The following is a 19,578-nucleotide window of genomic DNA, read 5'->3' as shown; positions in this document are numbered from 1 at the left end:
TAATCAAAACTACTCATTACATTTTGCAATGCAACAATTGAATCAATTTATTAAACTCAAACATATTTTGATTAATTAAAAAAAATATAATAGTCTCCTCGCAGTTCAACTTGATAAATTGAATTTTTCAGTAACCGAGCATTATCAACTTCTAAATTATTTGTCTTTTAGTTATTGTATGTTAATCCATACATCAATTTCTTTGTCTGGATGTACTGGTAATAACTATGTAAATCTTGGAATTAAGTAGAGGATTTTATTTGATTAACAATAACAATTAATGAATTGATTAATGAAGCTGCCCTTCTGTGACCCCTCCTTCTGAATGTCATTGATTGTGCCTACAAATCAATGACTGGTCCCCATATCGACCCGGCTAATTATCTTATCTCCAGGAATTATCCATTAATCACCCATTCAGGAAACCTCTCACCACAGTGCCGGGCTGATCATCCAAACACTTCAACAATGATTCAAAAATTCATCATTTCTCTTTCTTTAACCTTTTTAAAATTACCTAACATATAACAAATTATTCCTTTTATACACAAGCTTCATTAAAATGTATATAATATAGAGGTGGTAAAGGATGAATATCAATTATAATGCATATTGCAATAAGGAACTCATCAGTATGCAAATATACTAGATTCATATAAGCAGGAATAAAAATGATCCAATTTTTCATTAAAATCCTTTATTATCCCTTTAAAATTGTTCTGCATGCCATTTTATTTTTTTTCCTACATAACGTTACTGCTTTATCTTTTCTGGCAGCCCTGTTATAATAGGGACTGTTTACTTAGATATCAGTATTTCCTCTTGTTCAAATTAATTATTCTGCCGAGGCAGAGATTGAGATAAACTTTATATATTTGCAAAAACATTGAAAAATCATAGAAAACCATGTGAAAATAATGTGCATAGGACGTTGAGTAGTCAAATGTAATTAAAATCATTTGGCAAATGAAAAGTAGAACCTAACTTTTTTGTTGATTTTTGTAGAATATACAGCTGGCTTTAAAAAGATAGTTCCATCCCCTTATCAAATCACTGAACAATTAATTTGCTTGCTTCAAACTTTTTATATCCCTTGCAGCAATTTTTCACTTCCATCACAATGTGGATGAAGGTACATTGTTATTAAATTATAATCAATCTTTAAAATTTTTCGAATTGTTCAACATTTGACCAAAAATTAATTGCATTTCATAAAGAATCAATCTCCAGCATTTTTTAACCCACCTTGCAGATCATGCAGTAGCCGAAGATTGTGTTATTCTGTTTGTCATCAAGTTTGTGAAAGAAAAGAAAAAGGTGATAGATTACTTATAATTTCATTGTTTATTCAAAAGATATGGTTGTTAATTTTGAATTAGGATTTAATAAGCATCATTTTCAAAAGAATTAGATACAGTCTTCAAACATCTCTATTGGTATACATGGTATAAGCAAGCGAATCCATGGAATTACATAATTCTGACAAACCATTAAAAATCCATGTACATGCACGAAAATTGGCACCCACTTATTCTAATGATTCACAATAAATTAATTAAAATAGTTTTCGTTAGTATCTAAAAATCAAGACCATAGTTCCTCAAAATAAACTTAGAGTCTTGTGTGTTGCAAAATTTTTGTATGTTTTGATGAATTCATCACACATATCCCTAGAACTTTGTGATTTTAATACAAAGTTCAACAATATGTATATGCCGATTTTCATAAGATAAGCCTATATAGTCCTGTAGGTACATGTGTAGCAATACACATCAAATTAACTGACTTTCCCTGCCTGGTCAGTATTGGTGTTAGATAGAACACCCCTCCTCCCCCATTTTGTCTGATCACCAGAAATCGCCCCTCCCCCTCTGTTGTAGTTTTTATCAGATAACATAACGGAGGCCCCTGGACAGACATGTGGCTTCAATCACTACAAATAATGCCGATATCTACCTATCACACTGATATACTACAGATAAACAAGCACTGCAGACTATAGCTCCTGCACATTCATTTTCTACTACATCACCGACTGTGGATCGATTCATACCAGAATCTTTCTCAAACGAATGATTCAAACATCAAAGATTGTACAGAAAATCTGTAAATATCTGAGAATTTATTTTCCTACTGACACTCAAACAAACATCTAGTCTCCTTGAAAATTAGTTCACACAGACCTGAAATAGGCCGGAATGTTTATGCCAGAGTAAAACCAAACATCAACAAACTCTCACATCCATATAAATGAAATAAAATAAATTTCTTCTGGGAACTGATGTCTTGAAAAATATACATTAATTACCAACATTTTTATACTCTCCAGAGTGATTGAAATCTCAAGTAAATTTTTCCCATACATCCTGTCAATACATTGCATGAGGCTATATCCAGAAAAGTCTTTGAAAATTTTTGGTTTTTGCACTTCCCCACCCACCCCTACTAAAGTTTTGACAAAGGTCCAGGCCTGAGAGGCATAAAACTCTGACGAGCTCACATTTGATCTCGTCTCACTTTTACGCTATATATTCCTTTCTTAAAAAAGAGACTGAGGTCATCTGTATGTATTTTGATTGACACCAATGACCAAGTACCACAGATATACTTACGGTTTTTCTTGAGTCTTCCAACAACAGAGGCAATTCCAATATTCATATCGGTAAACCTCAATCTCATATTTTTCTTTTCTGGGCATGATGACTACAGTGTTTCTTAAATCCTTAATGACAAGTAAAGGACACCTTAGAATCTCCACAGGCACATCCTATAGTATACCCAGTCACCAAATTCTGTCACCTGCAATGCACCGTCTCCTCCTTAAGGCATCATTTTGGGCTACTTGATTAGAAGCTGTCCGATCGACCCGGACTCCTATTTCTGTCTCCCTGTCTGCCTGTATTGACTCTCAGTCCCCTCAGGCGTGTGGATCTTTTCCAGTAGAACCCCCAATCAACACACTCCAAAGTTCTTAATTTGATTTCTTACAGGATGAGACAATTGTCCTGGGTATCTGTCAGTTATATCATGGCTGACTCTACAGCCCTTCTCCGTGATGTAAGCGAAAACAGAACATGTACTGCATTCTATTCTGGATTAATTAATTCAGGGAAAAATATCTTCAATAAAGACAGCCTTAAATTTGCATGCAAAAAATGTGCCTCTATTCACAGGTTAATCGTCATTAAACAGTTCACCTGTCGGGTTCATTGATTAGCGAGTTTCTGATCGGTAAGATTTATGTCCATCAGAGGGCACAACCAACCAAACAGGAAGATCTAAACTTTATTTTCAGAATTCCCTTGCCACTATTGAATGCGTAGAATCAGGACAAATCAACAAATCACAAAATTTCCGGATCTAAATCCTCAGAATTCCCTTGTTCCAGCACAAATTGAAATTTATTTAGATCCCAATACAATACACACTCCTAATTTCACTGCAAGCAAAATTTAAAGAACAATATGGCCAAAGGACACAAAAAGCAAACATCACTTTTCTACTAAGGTCCTTGAGTCCAAGTGTCAAGCCGTTGTATAATATTAATAAATCTGAATTATCAGGAGCACACTTCTATACACCAGTCCAGTGACTAACAGTGAATTCTGCCTGTAATGCTGAAGCACCAGAGGACCCTGCCAGCCAGGGTCTCATTGAGGGATGAGCCCAATCATTTAAATTTTGTCCTCAGAGAGTGTTGGGTCAGTCAATCCTCCCCCGCTCATTATACAGCGGATCAGAAGAGAAGGAGAGAGATGAAGCAGCAGATATAAGCCTTCTCCTTGCTGCTGTGGAATATCCTCCCACAGAATACAGTATCACTTTCCTTGGGGCTCTGACCAGCCACTGCAGATTCTGTACCTTCCCCCAATAACTGCCTTAGAACCTTTAGCAGGCTGTCCCTCTGTATCTACATGTACACAGCTCTGTCTGCTCCCAGCTCTGTGCTCTGTTACCTGGCATGAACTACAACAACACAGCCTCTCTCCAAGTCGGCCAACTGAACCAGCTCACCTGCTCAGGTGCAATTCAGGTGAAGTCAGTACCTTGTAATGACAGGTAATTGGTGACAAACATGGGATGTAGAATTGGGTCCCGAGGGGTCGAGAGTCACACCTTTATCCCTACCCTGCCCTGACTAACGGTCTCCCCATTCAAATGTTTAAGGTGTGTGCAACGCAAAAAAGTGTGTATCAGAAAAAATAAATGTTACAAGGACATTCTGGCCACAACTTTAATGAATATTCATTCTGGCCACAACTTTAATGAATATTCAATGACTTTTTATTCTGGCTGAATAACCATTTTAGAGTGGGTTTCCAAACATGCAAATGTCTTTGTAAAGTAATTGAGGTAAAGATGCACATGTACTTAGAATTAACAGTTAAAATAAGGAGTATAACTATTAATTTACTCTATTCACTGGTAGTAAAAACTAGTTTATCTAGATCCTTGCTAGAAAGTGTTAAAAAGTCTGTAAATTCATTAAGTATCTCAGCATGATGCCATTCCAATGGAGGAGAGAAGATAAAAAAAACAAACCCTCTTTAGAAACAAACAATAGAAAACTGAATTTCCTGGCCCAGAAGACTTTGGATTTAATTAATTTCACAACAGGTTTTTTGTTCCTGGTATTTTCCATTTAGATGCATGAGTGGAGTCTATTAACTGTACAATTAGTATATCGATATCTTGCATGATGGAGATTGACAGGGTAATAGTGTAATCACTAATATTATTGGAAGTCAGTGCCGTTCATTTGTTAGACTAATGCATTTTTTTTATCTTGTGCAAAATTTCCTTTGTTCAAGATTTCCAGAAATAAAAATTTCATTAAATAAATTTTAATTAAACATAAAAAGAATATTTTGACCTTATGCAAAACATTATAAATCTTTTACATTATTCAAAATAATCCAACAGTGCTTTTCTATTTAAAACAGTTGTCATTATGACAATGAGTCGCTAGCATTAAGGAAACTGAATTTTTAATTTACTCTTGCTGGGAAATTGACAAGAAACATTGCATTTTAAATCATTTCATAACGATTGCTACAAATAAATTTTCTATACGAATTTACACATTTTCCAATTTTTTTTCATATCATATAATTGTATTGATCATATTTATTTCCACTTTTTGATTCAGCAACCGTTCATTCTGTATATTAAATGCGTATATACAGTTGTATAATATCCAATCTACCAGACATAACAGGAATCATCAGGTGATTTAATTTAGATGAGACCATTGCCTGTTTCCACCCTCCAATGGTTAATTGTTTGATCGGGGCAGAACTTGACACTTAAGGTATTAACTTCAGGTGATGTTTTCCCACTTCAAAGACTATCTAGAATGCTTTAAAGAGTCACACAATTCCCTGAAACCAAGGGCTGCACACCATTCCATGTCAGTTGGATTTATCTGCAATTATAAACTTGATACAAGTAATTCTCCATTTAATTCAGGTGTTGTTCAAAGAGCATTTTCCTCAAATGCTGATATTTTATCACCCGCAAGTCAATTTACATACAAACTGATTTCCCAGTCCTCGCCTTTGTTTTGAAAAAAGTAATATAAGCGATCAAAAAGCATTAATTTTTTAAAAACCAGCATATACATGTATGCAAATTGTTTTCTCCACCCAGATTAAGACAAGCAATGATGCAACCCTGTTGCAACAACAACCAACCAACCCTGTTGCATCTATAAACTTGGTGAATTTGGGATGACGGCTTGATTGAGGCTTAAGAAGGGACATAGCTCTATCAACGATAAAGAGACAACAAATTATTCATAGAACGTTGAGGCCCAGATTTATCTGGCTCAGTCTGGCGTCCAATTAGTGTCACTAATCCTCCATTGTTTTTTTCAGTGCGTCACCCACTTCCTGTGATACAGTGGCAGCCTCTGTCTGACATTGGGACGTCCCTAACGAGCCAGACAACCAGGGCTCTGATAGCTGGAGCAGGACTCTGATAAGTCACACCTCCCAGCCTGTTGATGCAGCCTCACAGATTAGTCTTGCAGCCCAACATTAAGACACAAAGAAAAAACAATTTTTTGCATTTAATCATGTTCTTTATAGAATTCATATTCCTACCATATGAGAAGAAAATTGTCTTCTCTATATTCTATTATCTGGGAGAAATATTTGGGGATAATTTGGACGTTTGGTCAGAGAGGGGGTAATCCACGCCCTTTAAATTTCTTTATTTTTGAGTCTTTATGGTGTTTTATAAATCAGCTTTGATCACATAATGAGTTTTATTACAAATCCACGCCATTCAAAGGAGTGAATGAAAATGCTCTAATGCAATAAAACTGTGTAAAGCCTCCTTCTCTTAAGATATTAACTAAAGTTAAGTGAAATGTTTTGAACAATAAAAACACAGAGGGAGAGAAAAAGCACCCTACTTCAGGTGATCAAACAATATTGACACAAAATTAACAAAGCGTTTAACTCAAACAATCGTAAAGATTGCACCGGCATGCTCAGAGACAGGATGTGGACACCTCAAGCTGACGGAGGGCGATTATAGATATTTACATAGAGGCGAGTTCAGTCATTGCTACAGTTGAGTCCTTTTGACCTTGACATTGAGCTACAGTGCACAGGAAACCTCCCTCTATACACAGGAAATGACCTAGACTCTAGGACAATCACACACAATAAGGAAAAGGATAATTACAGAACACCGGGATATTTATATGCAAATAAAAATAACCATTGATAATGTGATTGTAATACCATTCGCAGATATCTCTTCGATATCTCTATGAAAAATTGCGCAATATAGCATCGTCAGTCTGATAGTTTATCAATGGAGTGATGGGTTTTATCAATGACTGGTTTCTTTTTTCCATTTATATCTCATAGAAGTTCCTCAGATTGACCTTGAAAATGACAGATCTGTCTCAGCACCTGGTCTCGAGATGACTCATTGAGCTTGTGAGTCAGAAGTTTCCTCTGAACAAAACACAAAATGTCTCCTTTTACTAAAAAAAACTTTGGTAAAAATTACATAATACCACAGTAGAACAGCTTGCATCTTGTAACCTAATATGGATGATACAATAGCTCTTGATCACAGATAACTCCTTTGATATTTGACACCTACTCAGGTTACACTTATGTCCTAAAGTGAGACAGAAGATTACCCACCCCCGTAACTACTTAATGTAATTCAATCAAATCTGATCTATTCAAAAACTAATATTCTAGCAAAAGGCAAAATAATATTGATGATCTATGGTTAATTAAAAGTACATGCTACTGAATAATAAAATTTTTGCAAATATTACCTCAAAGGTTTATTGTCTGTCTAGCTGCCTTCTTCATAAGGATTTGATTATATATGTATTAAAAATTGATTTTTTTAAAGATAATTAATAACCATACAATATGGCCAATGATTACTGATGCCAGTAGTGGAATATTGTAATCGTTACATGTAATAACTTCCTCGTCACATAATTACCTCTTCCACAAATAAAAGGTGACCATGCAGGACATTTTTAAGTTTTGTTTCAAATATTGAATATATTAAAGGCCGTATATATTAAAATAACAACAAGTCTACCTCAAAGAATATTATCATACCGTTTATCCAGTAATTTTTGCAATAATCTAATTTTCACTTTTTTTCTAGATCTCTTTTAAATCGCAAAATATTGAATAAGCAGAAATTATATTTTGTATTATTTTCTATTGGAAACTTATAAAATCTAAAAAAAATAATGACTCATACAAATTATATATGCTTCACATTTTCCCAAGGTTTGCAAATTTTGTGACACCCGAAAAAACCCCCCAGGATATACGGTATCTTAGTAAAAGTGATACAGAGTCAGCAGCGATGTCAATCAGCCCTCAACACAGAGATGGGATTGGTGAATCTGTCAAACTGCTGAAGACAATCACCGACAAAGACAGTATTAGTAACGACGTCTAGCAAATATTGGACAGACAGATGATCGGACTCTACGAGTGATCTCGGTCGGTCTGAGTGATTAGTGACAAATTAGCACAGGTCAGATCAGATCATTGAGTGAGTTAGTGGTAATTATAGCTCTACCTATAATGGAATAAGGCAGTCGAGTATCAGACAAGTAAAATGTCTGGGGAACTACTGTAATCAAAACAAAGATCATTAATTAAGTCTACCTCATTTCAGAGTAGCCTGGGTTTTCATACAAGAGTAGCCCTGTTCTCTACTATATGGCACAAAACCCACATCACACAGTAGCCAAATTTGTTTCAGAGTAGACAAAGCAAGTAGCAACTTCATTTATTTATTTCAAGACAGTGTCTGAAGACACTAGACAGCATCAAATACTGGTACTAGTAAGACATTGAGACTTGATCTGACAATTTCAGAATCAATTCGAATTGATGACTACGTAGAAGCCACCGTTTACCTTCATCTAACCATAAAAACTATTTTTGTTAAGGATAACAAAGAATATTCTTACAGCCTGATTAAAATAAAAACTTCCAGAAAACAGCTTGGTGCATTTAGCTCTGAACTTTAGCTTGGGAGCTGTAACAGAACAATGGAGGTAGACTGATGGTGATAAGGCTAATTAATTACTGCAGAGTGTGTACCCTGTGTAACACAGAAGTGGGATAACCCTACTGACCCCTCACAGGTTCTCACCACAGATCGGCTGGAGATGAGAGCTTGTTTACAAATCTCTATCATCAAGCCCTGCTTCCAGTGTTTCTGGTGCCCTCTGTACACCTCAACATAGAGGTCGCGACACAAGGTCAAAGTCAGTAGTAAACAGACAGCCATTAACAGCTCAACATGTGTACATGGTATGATAAACAAGCATCTGGATTAAAGAGAGTCTTTGAATAAAAAAACCTGTTAATTAAGTATGCTCAAAATGGAGAAACCAAAACATGGTTGAATCTAAGTAGATGATTTTGTGCAAACATTCATGAATTACATGAATAAGAAATATCAAACAAGGATGTCTGGATAATGTATATACATGTAGTATCTTTGTGTAGTATCATATCTGCCAATTTGTGCAGCAGTTTACAGCATAACATCAGAAAGAGCATTTGATGGTGGCTTATTGATAAGATTATAGTCAAGGGGGACAACTGGTGTGGCACCAGACAGATTGTCTCCCTTGATAGGGACTGCTGTTGGGTTTGCCATGTGTGGGAAGAACTAGCTCTACTATCCTGTTACAGAAACTGGTCATAAAAGAGAGATCAGTCAGCTGACTGGGAGGCTGGTAACTCCTGTATAAGATACAGAAGTGGCAGCAGGATACTCGTACATTACAGCTCTGATTGATGAGAGAAAGCACACCGTTCCCAGGCCCATATAGCAGCAACATGCTCTATCAGCAAGGAGCATATCTGATCTAACACTTCAGAGGAGATCTTCTGTTAGATTCCCTCCAATATTGCACAATCTCTCTCTCTCTCTCTCTCTCTCTCTCTCTCTCTCTGAATGCACTAATAAACAACATTTTAAATAAATATTTCTTTGTTTTGAATGAGATTTCCAAGCACTATGAAAAAATTACAAACTAATCTCTGAAAGTTTTAAATTACAAGAGACTCACACATAACTGTATATTAGACAGTGCATATTTATACAAAACTGAGCACCAAAGCTCATGAATTGACTTATGGTTGAGGAAAACCACTTTTTTAAAAAGTTTTCTCAGGTGATGTTCCAAATATTTACTTGTCTCTCCTCTATAAAATTTTTTGATTACATGTACCTGTACTTGACTACATACTGTGATAAAAAGTGGTCTTAACTAATTTTGTTTTGTCAACAAGTAAAAGAATTTGAAAGTTTTTGTTGATGTTAACAAAACCATAAGCTCTAAATTTCTTATAAACATATACCAGGTAATAATTTTGCTGTCAGTTTTAACACACGACTCACCAGTTACATGAGCATGGTGTTGACAGAGAATGTGATATTTTATTACTTATCCTGGGTCAATTAAATAACGTCAATTAATAAGGCTCAACACAATTCAATATTAAAGTCAATCTGTGGTGTCATTTTTTGCTCTTTACTTTTAAATACATTGGTTATACATTATAAATGAAAGCAAAAGCAATTCCAATGAAAATGAGTCAAAAATTACACCCTAAGACAACATTAAAAGATGTCTTTTGATCTCAATATGACTTTACCAAAAGAAATCTATATTGAAATACTCAGTGTACATCACGAACATATGATTCAGATATGTTTTATCAATCCTGGTATGTGATTGAAAGGATCATAGACCACAGGGCATTGAGCCCTCCTCTAAATAACAACTTGTACTACCAATAACAGGAATTCTTGTTATGTACATCCCGATTCGTAAAACTAATTTGTCATCTATAAAACTTAAAGCTAGCTCTATTCTTGTTAGCAGAGGTTGATTGAATAAAACTAAAAATATAGGATTTCAAAAGCTTGCTTGTATTACTGAAATGTTTGTATCAGAGAGTTGTTACATAATATGTTGACAAAATGGCGATAATAATCCATTAATTTTTTCTTTCTAATGGATTGAGTAACTTGCTTACAGCATAACAATGTTGTTAACAGGAAAATATATACACATGTTTCTAAATTTAGAAACCAGGTAGTGAATTAAAAACTGGTAACTGAATTTCAGGAAGTTCTCTAAAACTCATTCATGATGAAAGGGAGGTAACCTCAGCAGGCTTCTTTTTCAATGATTATTGAAGGAAAAGAGTGAGCTACCTAATCTTATGACAGCAAATCATAAAAATTAAACAGCTTAAAAAAATCAGAATCTCTCTCTCTCTCTCTCTCTCTCTCTCTCTCTCATACTTGTTGACACTTACTTGCAACACTTGAAGCAGGTTTTGTGGAAATTATCCCTCTTGTTTTCCTCACGCACCACTGAGACTCTATTTTCATCTTTAATGGAGAATCCACACACTTCACATTTCTCCTCTACCTCGGTCTGGTCCTGTCGGGACTTGGGCTGGCGATTAAAGAAGCTCCGACGTAATAGGGAAGGGGAATAACTCTTCCTCTTGCTAATAGGGGACACCTGAGCTGGCATCACAGCATTCTTAGAGGGGGAACTACTCAGACTGCTGCTATCCTTGGACTTTGGTAGCCGGGAAATCAAATAGGATGGGTCATCAGGGGGACAGGTAGCCGGTTTTTTAGCACTAAACCCGCGCCTGCTTGGCTTTGGTAGGTGAGATATCAGGTAGGCCGGGTCATCAGGGGGACAGGTGGAGGGCCGGGGATTGTGGGATACCACACGGCGGAGACTCACTTTGGATGGATATGCTTCAGGATCATAAACTTCCCCTGGAGAAACAAAAAATAAAGAATATCAGTAGAACTCTTTTTAAGATCAATCAAAGTGTATTGACTTAATGGCTGCCCAGTGATGTCATGGACAAGTGAACTGTGGGTCAGCCCTGGGGGGATGAGGGTTACATCATGTGACTGGTCCAGGTACAAGCGGGTTATATCACAGGTCAGGCGACCAAAAATTGCCCCAGCAAAAAGTAGTAATACAACCAACATTGCTCTGGTCTAAAAACGTAAGATTCTGAGAAAAAAATCAAAAAATCATTTAGTTGTATCTGTCACTCACCTGCCAGGTATATATATCTTACTCTTACAGGTATGCACAGCTCACTATGTCAGATGGAAATTAGCATTTCCAAGCAGGTAGTTTGTTACAGACACTAGTACTGATAGGTGAATATCTGTTCACACAACTGCCTTGATCATTTCCTCATCAGAGAGAAAATATTTGGACTCCTAAGGAGTCTGACATGTGTATCTCTTTTCAATAAATCACAAGCTGCAATAACATTGTGTCCTTCCTTTCAAGAAATCACCATCATGTTTTAGAATTGAGACAGACCATGAATTCAATAGACTAGCAGTGACACTTCTGTAACAGTGTAATCCTGTTTTTGACAGTCAATTTAACAAACCAAACATCTCGATTGCTAATCCTACATAACTGTTGCTGTTTTGAATGGACCATCACTGACATTAAAACCAACACCAATGTAATACATGTTAACATCAACAGTGTTCTAAAACCATTCCCCTGAACCTTTGATCATAGGCATGATACTGATTTTTTACCAATCATCAAGATGATTTCAAACCTTAAACCTGTCAAGCACTATTTTCAATGATTCCTTATTTATAGACCTTGGAAAAAATCTATTCCTTATCTTACATGAGTACCTAATTTCATAATTCTGACACTATGTATCAAACTGCAAAAATATAAAATGGCATGCCAATTTTTTATTACAATTTCATATACCGGTCATTAAGAATTCCCCCAAAAAATCAAAGAAAGAATTTAAAATCTGCAATGGTTGCACATTGAGGTTTCACTGTAGATTCCTTATTTTACGCGAGTACTTAATTTCATGATTCAATGATTTACCATGAAATCGCGAGAACATAAAATCGCGAATGCCGAAATTTTATCATAGGTTCATGTAGTTTACATGTGTCCCAAAATTATTAAAAGCGAGATTTTAGAATTCGCGAGACGGGCTTCTCGCGATTTTACGCGGATATTAATTCCTCACGTTTAATAAGGAATTTTCAGCACACAAATGTTTATTTTTTTTACATTTAATCAGGAATTTATAGTAGTAAAAATTTCAGTTGCTTGGTATACTTAAGAAAAAATAAAGATCCTAGACATACACTAACAATAGGCTCTGTATACTGGTTTAATCTTGTTTCAGTTTTGTCAGTAGCAGTATGGACACAGATTTCTCACCAGGGGAAAATCCTGAGTGGATGTGAATATATTTAGGTGGATGATTGTTCAAACAGACCATGGTTTTGTCTCATCAACCCGTCCCCTTTCATTTTAATGATAGCATCAATACATTCATTTTCATTAACCATATTTACCTTTTCTACCTTACACTTATTCTGCTATTAGGATTCACATAACTCAAACAATAGACGGAATTTCAAATTTAACAGAATGGCCGACAGTCCGACTGAGACTTGGTGTGGTTGTATTCTCATTTCTGCATGTGACAATTTTCATCAAAGAACTGCACTGAGATGATTCATTTGTAAGACCGATGTAATGAGATCTCTATAGCACTATTGTGGTAATTATAAAACATCCAACACATCCAACTAAAAACTTAAATATCATTGTAACAATCATGGGCAAGGAATCAGTTGTCCATAGTTGAGATAGGGAAAAAGGATATACATGTACTGGTAACAAAACTTCCACACCTAAATACATGCATCAAAACGCTATGTTTTACCTGAATGGAATAGCTTTTTGCTTCTCCTTATGTCCATGATTAACTTAAAATCCAATTCTAGACTGAATAATATGTCATCTGCTCATCTGTATCTATTGCAACATATCAAACCTTCCCATTACTGGTGAACCTGAATCAGAATTCAGATTATGTTCCCACAAGTACCCTATATATACATATGTATGTATAAAATGTACAAAACATTTACATCTGACAGAAATTTAATGAGGCCATGAACGGGAAAATCTAACATGTTTGTGTTGCATAAATATAAATGCATTAATACCAAAATAATTTGTTCATGTTTAAGCCCTAGTAAAATGCATAAATAGTTTCATATATGAATATCCACCTTAAAAAGATAATTCATTAAACTTAATGAAAAAAGTAAAGCTTTTAAATGTAATATATTAAAAATTTGTAAAAACTGCATTATTATCAATACAGAAACTCTGAGTTTGCTCTTCTTTTTTTTTAGATTTAAGCATGTTTTGTGATAATTTTCTAGTCATTTTCCCTTCTTAGAAATTTTGGGTTCCTGGTGGCATAATTAATGATCATATTTTGGACTAAATTTAGGCATTCCGATTTCATCTACAGTTTCATGTGTTTTGTGCTGTAATTTGTTGTGTATTCAAAGTCTGAAGTTTGGAAGGCCAAAACATTTATATCAGGAAATTTTGAGTGAAGAAAGATTAATTTTTAAAAAAACTTCAAATGAGAATTCTAGAAATTGCATGTCCGTAAAAAATTCTAAGAGCTTGAGAACGTCGCAGATTGTCATTTATAATCAATTTTCTCATTCAATTCTATACTTACATTTCGACTTTATGAATTTAAACTTTAATAATGGTAATTTTGCACAATTGGAAGTAATACCCATACATCTAATACATTCAACAAAAATAATTGAAACAAACATTATTTACATTAACATTCAGATGAAATGTACGCGACTGAAATAATTCTCTGATAATAATAGGACAATTTGTGCCCCAGTCAGAAATCCAAATTAACCAATGTGTGTTGACATTGCAGTCGGATTATACAAGGTGATACTTTTGAAGTCCCCATAGGGTGCCCCTTGGAAATTCCTTCCTGGCCTGTGTATGGAGGATGAGGATAGCTGGGAGATGACGCTTTCCTGCCTCGTTATATTTGTCTTCCTGTCCCCACACCACAGCCTCTTAGATCGCATCAACTTCAATGGACGATCAACAATCCCAGCATTCATTAGTCCACACTGCCGTTATTATAACATACTCCAATGTGTATGCCCTACAGACCTCTTAAACAGCATAATAGTTGAGTATTCCAGGTCATAGCCTAGTAGCATGTAAGTTATTTCTTACTTTACTACCAGTACTTTTCTTGTTCAGGGGAGGGAAAAAATTTATATTCCAAATGCCATTTTATATTCCACCTCAGTTAAAAATACATGACCTTGACCCATATATTTGTCCTAATTAATATCAGGCATATCATCTTTAAAAATGATACACATCATTTACAAATTTATATGATTGATACACATAGGTCATAGCCTAGCAGCATGTAAGTTATTTCTCACTTTACTACCAGTACTTTTCTTGTTCAGGGGAGGGAAAAAATTTATATTCCAAATGCCATTTTATATTCCACCTCAGTTAAAAATACATGACCTTGACCCATATATTTGTCCTAATTAATATCAGGCATATCATCATTAAAAATGATACACATCATTTACAAATTTATATGATTGATACACGTAATATCTGATAAAGATTCTAACATTATAAATAACTTGTAATTGAATATTCAAAATGTTATGAAATTGTCACTTGGTAACTTCGATTAAATTTTCACATTTTCTGTCCAAATACTTACAGTGTGTTGAAGTGGAGAGTTCTTCCTCCTCGTTACAGGGTGGTAGACAGTCAGACTGGTACCCCTGACCCAGACTGTTGTAGTGAAGGTCACTGCCCAGAGAGAGGCTGTCGTACTGGTTCCAGTAAGGCGACTGGTCCGGATACGTCCGTGGACCGTTGTCATGGTAACTATAGCTGTACACAGACTGGTACTCCGCGGTGAAGCGGTATTTCTCTGAGCTGTATGATTCCTTCATCATGGATGAATTGGACCGAGTCAAAAAGGAATAACTCATCACCACCTGAAATATCAAAAGACCACTCATAATTCCTTTAAGGCTTTGAATTAAAAAAAACACAATAAAGATTCTGTAAATTTTGATGCATTTACAGTAAATTTACAACACGGTTGTTGGTTTGGTCCTTCCGTTCCTTTCAGACTCTCACCTACCTTAACACAGCCACAGTGCTACACAAACTCCAACTCTCTGCTTCACCAGCTGAAGTATAAAAAGGGAATTTAATAATTAACTGTATGAACAAAAACAGGCTTCCATCAGTGAATTAGCAAGACATAAACCTATCAGTTTTCGTTACTTTACGATTGACTAATCATTCACAACATGCTACTCCTCTTGCCTTTTTCCCCCTCTGCCAGCTTTATTGATACAAAAACATCATTTCCCCCACTGCCGTTTTTATTGATAGAAAAAACATTATATGTCCCCCAAGCTCAGCTGGGACATACTGAAGGATTCCACTTGTTTCCATGGAAACCTTTCCACCCAGGAGATGAGGAGCACCACTGAAGTATCCTGGGAAAGGTTTTAATGACTTCACTCCAATTATTCCGTTCTTTAACCTGGCCATTACCATTATGATGCAAACAGAATAAGAGCAACTAGAGGAGAAAACCACAGGCTTTAACTCATAAGATGTGTTATATTTTTGAAAAACAAAAAATCAGAACAAAGAAACTCTGGGGAATAGCATATTTCATTTAAACAGTCTAGTAACTTTAAAGTTTATTGGTTTGTTTTCTTTGCTACATTTACTTACTGTCTAAAAAAAACTATAGTGCCAGCCTGAGCTGTCCTGAAAAACAGAAGTCCCACTTTGTAATTTATGATAACTTATCAACAATATTTCTGCAGAAAGACTTCTGAGGAAAGACTTCTATTTTTCATAACTCATATATATGTACTTGTTAACAATGGAAGAAATAATGGGTAACAAAGACACCTGGAGTAAAATATCATCAAGAGTCAGTCTTTTTATTGAATTTCAAGGTCAACCAATGTCATTATATATATTCTAACTGAAGAGAGCAAAGAGTCTCTCTGTTGCCCAGTAACTATGGATTTGTTTTAAGTTGAATATAATTATAAGTACTTAATATATGTGTACAAAAATATTTTTTAAGAGTTTAACCTACAAATAAATGCTAAAAATGTAGCAAGTAAAAATTCGGGAAGTAAGACGAGTGCGAAGGTTTATTTACGGCACTCAATGAATGGAGTCATCAGCTGTCTCTTCTAATCTCAAAAATCGGTCTTTACAACTGCAATGTTCCACAAACAGGTAGCACAACACAGCCTCATCCTTAGCTTCTTGCTGTACTGAGGTTTACTTTGTCTGAGCAGTGTAGATATTTTTATAAATTTCTGAGTTCTGGAAAAATGTTTCCCCAATTTAACAGCTGAAGTCAATTTTTCAATTTTATTGTACAGAACTTAATTCATCCAGTATGTCAGAAATTGATAACATACCAGAGGGAGGATAGATTAAGGTACACAGAACAGAGGAACAATCCCCAATGATATCCCTAAGATTCAGTCCTTCAGCAGAAAACATGGAATTGAAACTGAAATCAGCACCTTGATATCTCACGGATTCCAATTGCGAATAGAAGATTAAATTTAGCGGATGTTTACATTGGATGCCAGAAAACAAGGAGAAGAATCCGACTATCAATCAGCTACATACCAAGGATCTGGGGAGGATTGGATCAGCATCCTCTATAGAATCATCCACTGATATATCCCAGAAACAAAATCCCCCACAATTCATTGCATGCATGGGTTGTCACTGAGAGAATGACAGTGGAGAAGTCATAGAGCATTGCCTCGCATTCCTTGGGTATTGATAATTCCCCTTGTAAGGAAACATGCCAGTCCTAAGTATTATGATAAAATGATAGTTTGTAGACATTGGGTAACACAGTCCAAACATTTAACCGCCCAATCTGTGTATTACTTGAGGAACTCGATACCACCCTTTTGTGTCTACCTGATATTGATGTGTCAATTTGCAAAAATTTCAATCATAAAGCATAAGTTATATTAACTTTTTTGAGAGTGTTAAAAAGGCATTTCAATGGCATACTTCACTGTGATTATTTTTACATTTATTTCATTATGAAATTGACAAGAACCTGGCCCACTTTACTCATTGAAAAACTTACAAAGTATTACCATTATGAGTTCCAAAGCATAATTACCTGAAAAATGATCTCAAAATCTATCTAGTAACAACAAGGACTTTTAACATCCAAAGGGATTAGAATTCTGTCATTAATCCTTCGCAATGAATCATTGCTCTGAACAAAGTCTGTTATAAAAAGGAGAAAAAAAAGGCTATTCATTTCACAAACGTTAACATTGAATTATTAAAACTCTTTGAAATAGCAATTCTGAGGCTGAATATCTGCAGAGATGAAATAGTGGAGGAAGACAAGAATCACAAAGCAATCTTCCACAGGATGGAGGGTGATTAAGGCAAATTAATATTATCTACAGATATCTAGACAGGAAAATTCAGCTTCCGAGTTCTCTCCCCTTATCACTGCCAGTCATTCCCATGGGTCACTGTTTACTGTTCTTTGTTCAGTTTAATAAAATCAAAGCCAGATGAAAAATTTTAATCTAATTGTTACATAAAGAATGTAACTACTTCTCAGACGTTATCTCTGAAGCCAATCCTTAGCGATGATTGAATTATTAAATAAAGATCCACTTCTTTGTATCAAAGTCTTGCATTATGATCAAGTTGAATCACACTTATACCAAAGTACCGTACTCAATATTCCTTTCTTTCTTAATTTAACTCAATATTTTAGTATCCTAATACAATGTACAACTGAATAAGATGTATACCAAGATGAATGAGAAATATTTCATAACACCGAAAGGTAACTGGTTTCTTACTTGTGTCTTGTAAACAAATGGTTTTCTGGCCTGAACGAACTGCACTTCTTCCAAGAATCAACAATTTTTTATTACTTCCAGAAGAACATAAGTCTTGTATCAGAAACTGGTCACTAATAAACTACTGAAACTTCATTCAAAGTTTCCAACAACATGTATGTATTAACTCCAGGCATTGACTTCCACAGCATCCGCTGAGCCAACCGATTTCATCACCTCCTTAGCTCCGTAATTCACAGGCGCTGTTGTTCCTACTCCTCCGAGGGGAATACTTGTTCCCCTGACCCCAAGTTCTTACACCCCATCCCTCTTACATGTAAACGCTATAAACTCATTGACTTAATCACCTAAAAAAAATATGATGAAGCTCTTAAAATGGAACAACAGACTTCAACTCCATTCTTTGTGCATTGCTCATGGACTACAGAGGTGCAAAAACACAAGAGAATGGCAGGCGGATGTGTGCAGAACTACTCCATGAAACAAAATCACAACAAACCTGTCATTCATCCAATTTTTATACATAAAAAATCTACAAGAGTCTGAGCTTTTGAACATGCTTTACAGAATCAAAAAGAAATGTATTAGATTGCATACTGGCATTTACAAGGAAACACAAAGAAATGTAAAAAAAACTGTATACTGGTTTCACATAACTTAAAATCTCTGAAATTCAGACAATTTATGGAGAACTCTGTAAATTTTTAATACAAATTCCATTATTTAAGCTGTGTCCTTACCTAGCTACATAAAACAGCCATTGTTAGAAATAAAAACAAAACCCGAATTATAAATATCTTTTTTACTCTTTAAATACTCTTGTATCAATTCAAAGCATTTTAGAGTAGTAAAAGGTTAACCACGAGAAATTTTCAAAAATATCATAGTAATTAATTAATGAAGATTGCATTAAGGTCTATGGGGACAAGCACATTTTTTGAAATAAAAAAGTAAATACTAAGAGTATCAATAAACGCACTGGTGGAAAGATGCATTTCATCATTAGGAATAGGAAAACTATTTAAAACAAATTTTATACCGTATAGATTTTTTTAGAATTGAATTTAATAGATTAAAAGCAAATGGGAGCAACTCTTCGATACCAGGAAAAGGTCAATTATTAGGACACAGTCAACTCTTACATACTGATACTTAAACATGAAATTCATGTCCAAGTATACTAAGTATGAAGCCCATACATATCTATCATGCATCCCGATTCATTGA

At 35.1% G+C, this 19,578-nt stretch overlaps 1 protein-coding gene and 1 long non-coding RNA gene across 7 annotated transcripts in view; one reads left to right on the top strand and one right to left on the bottom strand.

The window, feature by feature from the left end:
• Nucleotides 1–15,471, bottom strand: part of LOC128190924 (rap1 GTPase-activating protein 1-like) — a 50,882-nt gene extending 35,411 nt beyond the window's left edge. For 3 of the 6 annotated variants that reach the window (XM_052863170.1, XM_052863172.1, XM_052863171.1), the window contains exons 1-2: nt 15,165–15,471; nt 10,848–11,328 (exon numbers count right to left, since the gene is read on the bottom strand). In XM_052863170.1, coding sequence (XP_052719130.1) covers nt 10,848–11,328; nt 15,165–15,471 — 788 coding nt within the window. Of the gene's footprint in view, nt 1–2,612; nt 2,836–10,847; nt 11,329–13,295; nt 13,465–15,164 lie in introns of those variants that run through there. The other 3 variants (XM_052863174.1, XM_052863186.1, XM_052863173.1) reach the window with 2 other exon arrangements.
• Nucleotides 13,805–15,549, top strand: LOC128190925 (uncharacterized). Its single transcript, XR_008244405.1, has 2 exons — nt 13,805–14,631; nt 15,203–15,549. It is a non-coding gene; the product is annotated as an uncharacterized LOC128190925 (long non-coding RNA).
• Nucleotides 15,550–19,578: the final 4,029 nt, after the last annotated feature.

Source organism: Crassostrea angulata, chromosome 6, assembly GCF_025612915.1.
Source record: "Crassostrea angulata isolate pt1a10 chromosome 6, ASM2561291v2, whole genome shotgun sequence".
Lineage (NCBI taxonomy): Eukaryota > Metazoa > Mollusca > Bivalvia > Ostreida > Ostreidae > Magallana > Magallana angulata.
The sequence above is the reverse complement of the archived record's forward strand: the minus strand, read 5'-3'. Positions and strand labels throughout refer to the sequence as shown.